Source organism: Lissotriton vulgaris, chromosome 1_1, assembly GCF_964263255.1.
Source record: "Lissotriton vulgaris chromosome 1_1, aLisVul1.2, whole genome shotgun sequence".
Lineage (NCBI taxonomy): Eukaryota > Metazoa > Chordata > Amphibia > Caudata > Salamandridae > Lissotriton > Lissotriton vulgaris.
The window spans coordinates 1,417,968,008-1,417,982,299 of record NC_141685.1 but is presented as its reverse complement, the minus strand read 5'-3'; the positions used below and the strand labels follow the sequence as shown (position 1 = coordinate 1,417,982,299).

General features: G+C 45.5%; 1 protein-coding gene across 1 annotated transcript in view; it reads left to right on the top strand.

Annotated features, from left to right (window-relative positions):
• LRRK2 (leucine rich repeat kinase 2) overlaps window positions 1–14,292 on the top strand; it is a 2,096,839-nt gene that overhangs the window by 1,434,819 nt on the left and 647,728 nt on the right. Inside the window, exon 39 of the mRNA XM_086967213.1 lies at window positions 1,105–1,205. Coding sequence (XP_086823339.1) covers window positions 1,105–1,205 — 101 coding nt within the window. The remainder of the gene's footprint in view (window positions 1–1,104; window positions 1,206–14,292) is intronic.

The following is a 14,292-nucleotide window of genomic DNA, read 5'->3' as shown; positions in this document are numbered from 1 at the left end:
TCACTCCCAAAAAGAAAGAAATTATTATTAAGACACCATAATGTAAGCTCAATCAATACTTTGTTATGTTGGTAACAATTCATGGGCCTTTTTCCGAGGAAAAAATCTAGTGCTTTTATGCCCGACATGTGCTCTATGCTCGTGTAGAGCGATTCAATGTCCAAAGTAATCATGAGCATTCCATCATTCCACTGGGTATTTTGAATTTTAGCCAGAAAATCGCCTGTGTCTCTTACATACGTTGGTAAATCCTGGACCAGACCTTGCAGGAAATAGTCAATGTATTCTGTGACGTGTTCAGCCACTCCTGCAATGGCCGAAATGATCGGTCGGCCAGGTACTGGTCTAGATAATTTGTGTATTTTAGGGAGTAAATAAAGTTTGGGCAAAACAGGAAACTCAACATGGAGGAACTCAAATTCTTGTGATGAAATATATATATATATATATATATATATATACCAACCAACCTGCTTAATGCAAGTGTCATTGAAAAATAGGATTATTTTTTGGCACTCTGTCTCCATAACAGTTTCTGTACATGGCTCTCCGTTTTAGCACAGTAAATAATTGCGGAACAAACTGACGTCAGGGGGAGGGCTTATGTGGACTCTAACGATGTCACATCCGGTGGACCACATGGTTACGGAGTCACTAGGCGCCCTCTACCGACGTGCAGAGGTACTGCTGTCGAAATATTTCTAGATTTAGTCTGGCGCCTAGGGATAATTCTAAGGCAAGGAATCTGCAGCTAGATCTAGTCTCTACCAGATAAGGTGTTACCGAAGGTAAGTAACCTTTTCTTTAATGCTTCAATGACTGCAGGTTAAAATGGTTTTACACAGGGGTACAACTCTCCAAATAGTCAGGATACCTCTTCCATGTGATTAATCTCACCAACAAATTTAAATGTGTATTGTATTGTTTTTAAAAAAGGACTCCTAGCCCCCACACCTGGAGGGAATTATGAGCAATTATAACTGCAAAGAAGGACTAGGAAGTAACATTTCCTATGTGTAATTTTCAAATTGGGTAAACCAAAGTTAGGATTGCTGTTGTAATATCTATTATCCTTTTAATTTTCCTTTTAATCTTTACAAACAGGTGACGGGGGATTTGGCACAGTGTATCGTGCATCATATGGAGGAGAAAATGTAGCTGTTAAGGTTTTCAACAAACACACGTCACCAAGGCTCTTAAGACAGGTAGGCTCTGATGCCCAGTGTTTGTTTAAGGATTAAGAGTTAATACATTTTCATAGCAGGCAATTAAGAGGCACCACGACTGCTATTTTCTCTGAGCACATACTTAAAAACCTCACCTTCTGTTCTGTGGGTAAATTGAACACCTGCTTTCGCTGGTAATGTTAACATCTTCAGAAAGGTGAATAAGAAATGTTGAAGTAAAAATGACTGAGCACTTTAGAGTGTTTTAGTTTATTCCTTTCTTTAAGTAATGCAACACTTTAACCTTCTAGTACTAATACTATAGCATCATTATTAGCAATGATATTTTTTTAACTAATGTAACTTCACCCAATGGGGATGTGTCAACATAATCTGAAAGAGTCCCATCATAACTGTAGATAGTGCAACTAGTCATTTGTTCATTTAGACCCATGCACTAGAGTAAAGAGCACAAATGGTAATCACGACCATTGTGTTTTTCACTCTTTTTGTTCTTAGGAGTTGACATTGGTTTGTGCCTACAGCTGTTTTGGCTCAGCCATTTATTATCAGGTCCTGGCTGGTTTTATTTGCATGTGCCAAACACATCTGTAGCTGTAAAAACAAAGCAAATGGTGCATTATTACCCTTTCGTGCCTCACTCCTTTTTTACCACAATTACTGAATCAAATAAAAAATAGCAGTAGTGCACTGCATACATTCTGTCTGCATCAGGGTGTTTTTGCACCTTTATTTCCTGATATGGTTTAAATATCCTTGATCATTTCTTAATCTAGATCAGAATGTCAGTGGTATCGTTTTTTACTGGGAGCTAGTGCAATTTCTTCTTTACGCCAATAAGTTTGTCAAACTTTCTGATCCTCTAACAATTCTGACAGTGAAATTCTCAATTCTTTTGAGTTCCTTGACTGCCGCAGACCTAAGTAGATACCAGTGCAATAGTCCAGCCCAGAGAGAAAACAAGCCATAACTATTTTTGTGTATGTAGATCTAAGGTACGTAGTAGTTAGAAGCAAGCCAAGGAGACCATGCTGATTCGAAGTAATGAAGTGTAGTTGTATATAAGGTTGCAAATATCCTTCCCCAAGATTGGCGTTGAGGATTCTTTACCATCCCCATATTGAGATACATTCATTATTTTAAGCTTGCTCACAGTGTGGGATGAGAGCACACTGCTTCACATTGGTACATTGTCTTTGCATTCCAGAATGGAATTTCATGTTGAACCAACTAGTGTGTACTAAATAATTTTTTAAGACTCAAATACCTTTTTCTCATCTAAATTAAGCCCATAAACAAGAACACTTCCAAATGGCTTGATTTGATTCAATTACAAATCTCTACTTTTCTTATTTGTCCCGAAGACATAATTGAAATAATTAACTCAAGCAAATGTTCACATCCACAGCTGACAGGTTTCGTCTCAATAGGAGCTCTCTCAGGACTGTAAGTAATATAAACATATATAAATATATTTTTAATAATACAGTTAAAATCTGTATTTAAAAACATACATGATCCACAATCCTTCAACTTGAACCAAACCTTGGAACACAGTGAGAGAAGAAATCAACTTATTTCTACATTCAAGTGACAACGTGTGTTCCTCATTTTAAAATAACAAGTACTTACCAGTTGTTGCTTCAGATAAATGACACATTTTAAATAGTAATCATAAACTGTTACTTCTATGCTAGGAACTGATAGAGTAATCCAGATTTGCCTGGCTATTAACTAGATAAGACATGAGGGATGTGGCCAACTGACCAAGAGGGCAGACATTCTCGGGTAGCTCCCTCTATCAGTCCTTTAATCTGTACTTATCAGGGGACCCAGTTTTGTTGGCCCTACCTCATCCGTGATGAGGACCAATACAAGAAGAACATATCCAGGCTACTGGCAAGCAAAAAGATTGCTGGGGGAAGACCACCACCGGTACAGATTTTGGCAAACCGATGGAGTCTGCGCATCAATGCGGAGCCCCCCTGCCGGTTACTGCTGGACTGCCGCTGTGTGAGCCTGCTTTTCAAAGCCCCAACGAGTCTCCCTTGAAGGGCTGAGTGCTGAGGGGCCAGTTCCTTATAGGGGCTGATTACTACTGCTGGATTTAGGCCCCCGGGAGCGAAATGTACTGACTGCCAGCTAGTGGGGGTGTTGGCATGACTCTGGGATTGGAGGGGCTCATGAGAACACTGACCTTTTTGGGCCTTCTGGGGTAACGGTTCCTCCCTGAATCTCTCCATAATCTGGAGGAGGAGGCTGGCTGATGACGGGAACAGTTTCAAACCAGTCCCTTTGCTGCTACGGCCCACAATATTAGAGAGCCTCTAGGAGAATTATTCAGAGCTCTTGCAGGGTAGCCTTAGCAGCCTCTTTCAGTGCCTGCCTGGCCTGATAACCACACCCTGGGTGCTCACTGCCTTGTGGCATTGTTTTTCCACAGTGGATTTAACAAACGCCTTGTGACAACTGTGTATGTACAACACCTGAGCACACCATATTATTATTTCAAAATCAAGTAATGTAGATATTTTTCTAGAACAGTCAATGAAGTCTCAGCGTCCTGTATATTCTAAATCCAAAAAGTCTCAAAGGAGAATCTAAACAAATCTTCTTAGGTTGAGATCTGGTTTTAATATCCACAGTTCATAAGAGGAAAGACAGCAGCTAACGCGCGTTTCGCCCGCAGGGCTTTTTCAAGGCTATTTGTTCGTTATTCCTAGCTTTTGTAGTTGTATCAATATTCTCTTATATATGCGCTCTTCTTGGATGGATGGATATAGTCCCCCAAAAGATATTAACAAAAAATGACGTTTGATGTGAGGGTTTGGAGTTTCTATTCTCACTCATCAATATGCTAGTTGTGGCCCCAACAAATTAAAGCTTGTCCTCTTCCAAAGTCACCATTCAATCTTAGGATTCAGATCCATCCTATGGAACGTGTAATCCTCCCGAATCTTGATAAATCCAAGGTTACACTCGTCTGTGCATTTCGTACACTCAGCGTGGAGCCGACTAGTGCTTCTTCTTCTTGTGACAACTGAATGGGTGCAGAGTTCTCTTAAAGATTCAACAGAGCCCATGTTGCCTTTGCGAATATTGTCTTGTGATAGTCCGTGCCGGTGCCTAACATTTGCTAAGGCATACATTCTCACTGTGGGGTGTTTTGTGGGTCAGTACGGTCTGAAAGAGGGTATTTTTGGATGCACATTCTGTGTATTCCCTACTGGACTAGTACTCTTGAAAACCTTTGTTCCGCTTATCCCTTCTCCTTAACCGACAGCTTGTAGCCCTGTTCCTTTTTCCCCATCCTCCCTTGGTGGGCTTGCTGAGACATATGCAGTTGCTGGCCTGTGCATGGTCGGCCTTGAGGGGCTCTGATTCTAGCGATCATCTGACTAAAAAGTACTGTGGAGTACTCTTTAGGATGACTCAATCTGATACATAGCAACCGGTATATAGCAACCAAGGCTGTTCTAACTGAGTCTCACTTACATAGCGAGAGGTGCTTGGAGCACCGGGTCCGACTACACTTGACAATGTCCGTGTACATACATCCCTGTCTGAAATGTTGTAGTGTCTATCCCCTGAGTGCACCCATATCAAGCCCAATCACCAATGCAGGGCTTCAGGCTACAGACGACTGATCAGCCTAGCTTAAGCACAGGATGCTACACCTCTTCTCCCCACTCCAACACGGCCGCCGGCCGCTACAAAGGGTTTGATTAATCTAGAGGTTCCACTCTGGCTGTAAACAGCGTGGTTTACTCATGACACTCATAGTAAGGACGGGACACTTTATACCAGCATATATGCCTTTTCTACAAACTATACAGCGTCAATCCTGACAAGGGCACTCACATTAAGGATTCTAGACTTGTCGGGTGGTATCCACACAACATTGCCCCTGTTTAATTCCGGCACCACTCCATCATGGCCGCTTGCTACAACACACGTTGCACGTAACCCCTGGGAACGGCGATGTAACATCTAAACCACCCATCCCCCGCGTAGTCAGGTGACACTCTTGACACTTGGTATAAGAATTGGACACTACATTTTAACAATGGATTGATCCTCTTGTATTTATCCTTGTAGCCCTGGTCAATAACTACACAGCGACATTGCTGACAAGGGCACATATATTAAGGACTTCCACCAGGTTGGGGTCCTAACCATACTATTTTGCCCATGTTTTACACCGATACGTTAAGGGGGCGCACAACTGACTCACACTGCTCCACATTGCTTCTAGACCTCGATAAAATGTGAAAGGGAACGTTATCTCTCTTCCCCCACACCCCTACACCATGGCTGCCTGCGACGACACACGTTTCATGTGACCCACGGCACGGCGATGCCACCCCCACCGCGCAGTCAGGGAACACGCCTCACTAAATAAAAAACTTGGCCGCCGGGTAACGGATCACCACCCGAACCCGGCGGAGAGGGGTAGGTCGCACCACGAAGACACGGGAAACCTGAAGTAAATACCCAACTTGAGCGTTTGCTCACATGTGCTGACGGACCCTGGGTCACCACATAGATAGGGGTGGCGGTCTAGGCGGGTCCCGAGACTTCACCGCTCCCTCCCGTTCCCCCCCCTTTACTTAGGACTTAGTCCTCTTGCGTCCCCTGCTCCTCCGGACCCACCGAGTAGAAGGGGGCGGAACCTGAGCACTTGTATGAGCAACTGCTTTTTCTAAGGGCACGCTACTTCTTTGGGGACGGGGCAGACTCCATAGAACAAGGCGCATACACTTTACCAGTGACTAGCTCACAGTCTTGGGACACGGGTTAGCACCCGCTTACCGTGCGCTGTTAATTGTACTAATTAGACGACGAGGGACTAGCTCATAGGAGGTGGGCACGGGGCCTATCCAGTTACCAGAATTGGCAATCGACAGGAACACGCTGCAGGGCTATCGCTCCAGCAGATTACATTGCATCCTGTGATACGCAGTCCACAGGGGATTTCCTGAATGCATGGCATATAGCGGGGATCCACCTAAGCAAACAAACGCAAGGCTGCAAACATGAGACATGCTCCACAAGTCCTAAGCCCACCAATTAATGACCCTACTAGTCCTTCCTGATTGGGATAACGCGCCGATTACTTGATGGCCTTACTCTTTACTTTCCTAGTACAACCCATTCTGCAGGATTGTTTTCACCATTAGCTTTATGAGTAGGCAGTTGCACCATTATGTCTACTGCCACTTTCTACTCGCACCTTCCCTAACTGCAGAGGTCGTTTACCCGATGTACAACCCACCGGATACTGTTGTTGCACGCATACATGAACAACTAGGTGAGTTAGGTGTTCCTTTACACCTACCAGATTGCTGCTGTTGTTGTTTTTAACTGTATTTCTCCACAGGGGCATGCTCTCCACCGTGCTCACTGAGGATTATACTCAAAACTGTTTTTTAACCCACATGCTAGCGGCACCTTCACTAGCATGTAGCATTGTTTGTACAAGGTCACCCAAGACTGGTTGTGATGTAAAAACCTGTTGTGATTTGCTCCCTTTTGTCTCCCAATATAGGCAGATACAGCGCAACACAGGTACACCATTTTGCTCACTTCACAGTCTGAAATAAATATTTGATACTAAGGCAGATCATATAACGTAGACAGTTTTTCTTAATATTTAACGTCTTACATAGATCCTGATGAATCGCTAGTCATTGTACACATGCGAGAAACATATCGACCATTTTCTGCACATACTAGTCGAGTCTCGAAGAAGGAAACATAGTAATCCATCGAGTACAGGCTAGTCTCTTCTTTTAATTGAAGCAGGGGACCCCCAGAATAAACTTGATCCTGGTACTCCTAGCTTCATTTTAAACTCACAAACACGTGTACACCTTCCTGGCCCCACACCCACACTTCACCCAAACGTCTGTTGGATAGAAGATCTCCGCCAAAGAGCCCCTCTTTGAGGTGTCGGCCGTTGGGTATTGCACTGCCGACCCAACGAGGAGCAATACCGTTGATGAAGCATGACACCTGAAAGGGTGTGTGAGGACATAACATCAACAAAATGAATGCCCAGCTGTAAGATTCCATTGAGACCCTACAACATCCAAACACTGGTGTGACCCGTACACTCACTATCTCTAGGAACAGACCAGTACTTCTTTGTAAACATAAAAAGACTAGCTGTCATGGGCAAAACTGTACAGCTGAGCTGTAGGTCAACACGGATAGCAATGGAGGAGATAATGGCTTAAAATGGATACACCTTAGAATCCTATTTATATTCCTTATACACTAGCTCAGTTGCTGAGGCATATTATATACTTGACCCCATCTTAAGGGTGATTAACAACACAAAATCCTCTCTTGAACTGAAAATCAACACTGTTTCCCTTGATCTGGACTGCTATGTGGAAACCAACACAAACTATGGGAGAAAATATACATAAATGAAACATCCTTAAAAGAGCTCACCCCCTCACCTCAGAGAATGTGACCCAAATTGCTCACTGACGCACCGGTTCTGCTTTCTAGAAGGGTGAGCTGAGGATACCGAGGGCCACACCTGAAGGAACAATCCCAGTATTGTCGGGCTTCCTTGAGGGTGCAGAGAGAGCGGATGACATTACTTTCACTGAAACCCGACCTTAAATGCACTTGCTTTTCCCGGCCTGCGGCATGTTGTTGCTGATAAAGGAATTCACTTCTTGAAGTATCCCAATGAGGACGGGTATTGGCTAGAACAATACCAGGCTCAGTTTAAACAATTGCAGCAATAGAACCAACCATACCAGGCCCAACCCAATATCACTCGAGACGCAGCAGATGGAGTCCCCAGTGATATGCGTCTAGAGTGGCCCCCACCCTTGGCCAGGTCAGTGAGAACCACAGAGTTGCGCTATTGACAGCTTCCACCTTGCAAAACCCACCTCCCTGTTGCCCCTCCAGTGGGGACATGTGTCATCAATGAATACCTCAGAGTTGAGTTGATGCTGAATTAGGGTCCACCTCTTGATCGTCTCAATTCTGCCGTAAGCATAAACACTGAATCTTGATCGGAACAAGTGACGGAAGGAAGGGAAGGGAACAGCGGGGACGTAGACCTAGAAGAGAAATGCACACATTAGCTATCTTTACCAGCATCACAGTAATGCAAACTTAATTAAGGACTTCTTTATACCTGTAAAAAAAAGAAAGGCAAGCTGCATAATAAAACGTCCTTTTCAAATTCAATTAAAATCCATAAAAATGAATCCCAAAGGTATAAAATGCCCAGCATCACAGGTGAAGAGAAGATACTTCACCAAAGATCCTCCCCCTGTTAAATGACAATAGAGAAAATAAATTAAAGCCTCAATAGATCTGTGCCATGCCTGACCTTCGTTTCGTCTACCTTTTTTCTGGTTTTGATCAAGGTTCTTTGTATGAATTTCCCCCTCTCCTGCCCTTCTGGAAGTTTGTCAGTGGTTTAAGGATGCACAAAAGGTATGAACCTAGGATGAAATCCATATGGGCTATAAAATGGTGTGGATGGAGTCTTGCTATGTTGCGCACTATTGTAAGCCACCTTGTAGTGTAGTTCCTATATTCCCAATAGGCTCTGCGCATTGGAATAACATAAACAATAGTTTAGACGTAGGACTGAAGTCGACCAGGTCTCTATTGAGTATGTTAGACTTAATTGTGAATGCCAGCTAGCTCAGAGGTCACTAGAAACTTTCTCGAATAAACAAGAATGGATTCGTTTCTGACAACCATATAACATGACAACTTTGTTCCCCAAGAATAAGAAAAATATCTTCAGAGTCGCGGAAACAATAGATGGCTATTTCACTCAGTCAATCGTGCATGTTTCGTTTCACCAGGGTTTTTGCAGAGAAATAGAGAGACTGGCGTTTTCAATAAAAAGGTTATTTATTGAGCAGTCTTCTTTCTCATGCAAGAGAAGTTAATTGCTACAACCGTAATACTTGCTATGAAGTAAAGTGCGTACAGTAAAATGAGTATTATGAAATAATACTGTAAAAGCATTTATATGGTTTCTAAGCCATAAGATACTTAAAATAGATAAAATACATACAATGATAAATAATGACTAAAAGTACTCAACTGGTACATCTAAAATACGCCTACCCCAGTGTACCTAACCTAAGTCTAGTACAAGGGAAGAAGTAAGTGAGGTGTAGCGTGAGTTAAATAGTTTCTGCCAAGAATCTATCCAAGAATTCTCTAAGGGTCTAATCAGCTCCGTACCTTGGTTATAGAATGAAGGAGGTCTTGTATCTCTCTCTCAGGACTCGATCTCCCAGTAACTTGCAAGAGTAGCAGGGAAACACTGGAGCTGGATTTCTCTGCAGGAGAAAAGACAGCGTCTCTCTCAGTGCGTCAGCTGGAGGGTCAGCTTCCTTCTGCACTCGCTACAGAAGGGCGTTTGGCAAGTAGTTAGTCGATCTGCTCCAAACCACAGTGTGTTTGCTACGGCATGTGTGGGTATATTTATACCTGGAAGGTGCTGAGTTTGACGTAAGGGTGGACATAATAACGTCACTAAGAACTCGAAGTTCTTAACACGCTCCAGGTGTTCTGGGACAAATCAATACTGAAGCAGGGGGAAGTCCTGTACTGCTGAAGGCTGGTTGTCTTCAAGAACTCGTTGTACTCTAGGAACTTAGTGGAAGTAGCCATACCATATTTGGACTGCATTGGCTGTGCCTAAATCTGGTTATGATTCTTATGCCTATATAAGGATATGATAAGTTATACCTATATAAGGGCATGAATCGGGAAAATTACAATAGAGCCCTAGATACGTTTACAACAACCTCTGGTATCCACAATCATTCTACCCAAGATTCGTTATTAGTATCTACATAACACCGCTGATACTGTTTGAGAGTCTGATTTAATCTCTCACTCTGACCATCCGTTGTGGGTGGAAACTTGTGGAGGTACCGGCTGAGATGTTCAGAGCGGAGCACCACATCTTCCAGAATTATACGGTAAACTGGGAGTCCCTGTCTGATACAATTACCTGGGGGGGTCCATGTAAACAGACTTTTTCAGATGAAGGGGCATGACTACACGCGATGAAATGACCCACTTAGTCGACTGTATATCACCACCAGTATCGTGAATACACACCTAGCCTCTCTTCACCACTGGCTCTCTTTGCAGAACAATAGTGGTCGATCTGATAGAGGCTTCTAGCTGCAGATTCCTTACCTTTGAATTTCCCAGGCGTCAGGCTGGATCCGGAAACTTTTGCTGAGCAATACCCCTTGCGTGGAACTACAGGTGGCTCCATTTGGCTCCATGTGATGTCGGCGTTGTTAGCGTCAGTTATAACAATGTGGTGCCTGTATAGGCACCACCCAGGTGCGCAGATGTCAGTTCTTTTCTTTCCGTGCCAGTTAAACGGGGATCGAGAAGAGCCACCCCTCTGCCGCTTTTGGGCACATTTTTTCTTGATTTTTGTCGACATTTTGGGATTTTTTTGACTTCATGTGCGAGGGATGTCTTCGAGGAAGACTGGGATTAAGCCATGCAGGACTTGTTCCTGCAGGATGTCAGTCACCAATCCCCACCGCTTATGTCTTTGTTGTCTCAAGCCCAACCATGATACGAAGTTGCGTTCGGACTGTTGGGCGATGGCTTTGAAGACATTGACATTGAGGGAGCGGGCGATGAAGCTAATCACAGCCCGGCAGTCAACACCATCAAGCGAGACTCCGAGAAGGTCACGGTCCCGATCAAATAAGAGAAGGTAGCGGGACCGCTCATGGAGCCCTAAGTCCTCTTCCTCCCATTCGAGGTCCATCAGACACTCGGGGAAGAGGCATAAGAAGATGAAGTCTGCTAAGAAGAAGTCCAAGCGGACTTCGTCTTCACCTAAACTGATGTCCATTGTCGAGAGAGGTAAGAAGCACTGACACTCTAGGCACGGTTCCACAGAAATGGAGCCATAGTCTACTTCAAGTCTCCCCCCCCCTTTCCAGGAGCCATAGCGACTCCCACTCAAATAATAGAGTTTAACGAGGCCATGCACTGCATATTTGAGCGGGACGACCCCGCTGGTGAGCCTTCGGGCTACGCGTAAGTCAGGTGGGTATCCGATCCCAAATCCGGTTCGACGCCGGGTATGCCAACGTGACCTTCCCTGGTGTCAAATTCGAAGTCATTACCTGCGACGTCACCGATATCTGTCGGTGACGCAGGCCCCATCCTCATTTCCGATGACACGGAGCCGGAACGGCATTGATCGATGCTGATTCCAACGTTGACAGAACCCAGTGGTTCTTTGTTGTAGCCGGAGCACTTTGAGGATGTGCTAGGATCAGGAGAGGAATATGAGGGCTCTGGGTACCCTCTTGATACCCAGGAAGTCCCTGAGGAGAATTTGGACTGGTATAGGGAATTTGGGGAGGCCAGTGGACTGGATACTTCTCCAGATACTGGCATGCTCTCTCCGCCAACAGTTGCTACGGAGGAGCAGGCCTCCAATGCTATGGAGGTTAAGAAAAAGATACCCAGATGATGGACGGAATACAGAGCAAATAAAATATTCTCCCCCAGTCAATAGATCTGGGTTAAGTCCATAATTCTTTTGCTCACCATGCCACCCCAGGTTAGACCCACCATATGCAAATCAGTCTTGACCATGTGCCTCATGGGAACAGTCTAGACCGAACTGCTAAGCCAGGTCTTCCCTCGACCGGAAACCGGCATCCTCGGACCGGTTTCAGGGCAACACCCCTCATCAGCCAGGCTAGCTTGAATCTAGTGGCACAGTGAGCCGGGACCCACGTCTGAGCATACCCAGTGCACTTAGGGCAAGAAAGCAAAAGAAACATGTCATGGGTCCCGTACTGACTGTGCCACTAGATTCAAGCTATCCTGGCTGATGAGGGGTGAAGCCCCAAAACTGGGCCTAAGATGCCTGTTTCCGGTCCAGGGAGTACCTGGCCTGGTAGTTCGGGCTGGACTGTTACCGTGAGACACAGGGTCAGGACTGATTTGCATATGACCAGGTCTAAACTGGGGTGGAATGGTGAGCTAAAGAATGATGGATTTAACCCAGATCTCTTGACTGGGGGTGAATGTTTTGATTTGTTCTGCATTCCGTCCATAAATTGTATGTCTTTCGCTTCCTCGCCCATTGTGGTTAAGAAGGCAGCCGAGGGCCGCAGACTGGAGCTGCCCTCAGTGCAGGTCAGGATTAATCTCCTGACTGAGGTGCTTCAACCTGGGCCTTCCAGGTCCGAACCCCTGTTGCCCTTCAATGAGTCACTTACAGACTTACTTCTAGGAACATTGTCTAAACCTAACACAGGGGCTCCTTCAATATGACGATTGCACGCCAACATCGCCCAACTCCAGGTGACCCAAAATTCCTCAGCCAACACCCCACCCCACAGAGTTTGGTGGTGCAGGCCTCTACATCCCAAGGCGCATTCCCTTCCGCCCCTCCCGATAGGGAATCCAAGAGGCTGGATTCATTTGGGAAGAAGTTGTTTTCTTCCTCCAGCCTGGCATTGCAGTCGGTGAATACTACATGCTTATTGGGCAATTTCTCCCATTCCCTTTGGGAGACAGTTGCACAAATGCTGCCACAAGTCCCGGAGGAGGCCCGGGCTGTGCTCTCCCAAGCTCTCAATAAAGGGAGAGACTCTGCAAAAGTTACCATATGGTGTGGCCTAGATATCGCCGATTTGCTGGGCAGATTGATCTCAAGGAAGGTGGCCTTGAGAATCCACACCTGGCTTCGTACAACTGGCTTCTCGGGTGATGTCCAAGCCAATTTGTTGGACATGCCCTTTGATGGAACGCGTCTGTTTGGGGAATAGGCGGACTCGGCCCTGGTCAGATTCAAGGATTTTCGAGCTACAGCCAGATCCTTGGGCCTTTCCTCAAACCTCAGTGGCCAGTCTTCCTTTTGCCCATTTTGTGGCAATTGAAGGGGTTTCTAGCCACGTCAGTCATATACCAGCCACCGTCCCGCACAGACTACCTAAGCCATGCAAAGACGAGGACAGGGTGTATTCCGATCTTGGAATGGGGGCCAAAGGTCATCGACCACACTACCCCCTGCAGCCACAGCCTCTAAGTAATCCTAGGCTCATTCTGCAGGACCACACTACTCCAGTTGGTGGGAGAATTCATCATCATCCCCCCCACTGGAGATCCATATCATCGGACAAGTGGGTCTTGCAGATTTTTCAGGAGGGCTATGTCCTACCTTATCTTTCTTTTTCTCCTCCTGTTCTGCCAAATTGGGAACGGCCGACAGAGGATTATTTAAAGTTGCTCCAAGAGGAAGTTATTAGTCTCTTGGCCAAGGAAGCTATAGAAAGAGTCCCAGTTTCGGAAATAGGCAGTGGCTGTTATTCCCACTACCTTCTGATTCCGAAGAAGAACAAAGGGCTACGGCCCATTTTAGATGTTCAGACATTCAATCTCTTCCCCAAAAAGGATAAATTCAAAATGCTCCCTCTGGCTCAGGTCTTGTATGCCCTAGACAAGGAAGACTGGATGGTAGCGTTGAACCTGCAGGACGCATATTTTCATATTCCAATCCTGCTGGGTCACCGGGATATCCTGCTGTTCAAGGTGGGTCACAGGCACTTTCAGTTTACTGTGCTCCCCTTCGGCCCTACCAGTGCCCTTCAGGTGTTCACCAAGGTGTTGGCGGTGGTCGCAGCTCATCCGTGTAGGTTAGGGGTGTCAGTCTTCCCCCACCTCGACGACCGGCTGTTGAAGGTGTCCTCGCCCTAGGCTGTTGTCTACCACCTTCGGACTATGGCGAACCTTCTGCACTCGTAGGGGTTCTCTATAAACGTGCTGAAGTAATACTCAGTGCCTTCTCAGATGCTCTTTTTCATCTTAGCAGTTTTGGGCTTATACTCCTGAGCAGCGAGTCCAGGATATTCAGTCTATGACTCCGAAATTTTGGCCTCTATCCTGTATTTCAGTAAGACTGACTCTGAAATTGTTGGGCCTCAAGGCTTCCTGCTTCCTGTTGGTAAGACCTGCTAGATGGAGTATGCAGGCTCTCCAGTGGGACTTGAAGTTCCAATGGACGCAGCATCTGGGAAATCTCACCAACGTGGTCCAGATCTCAGAA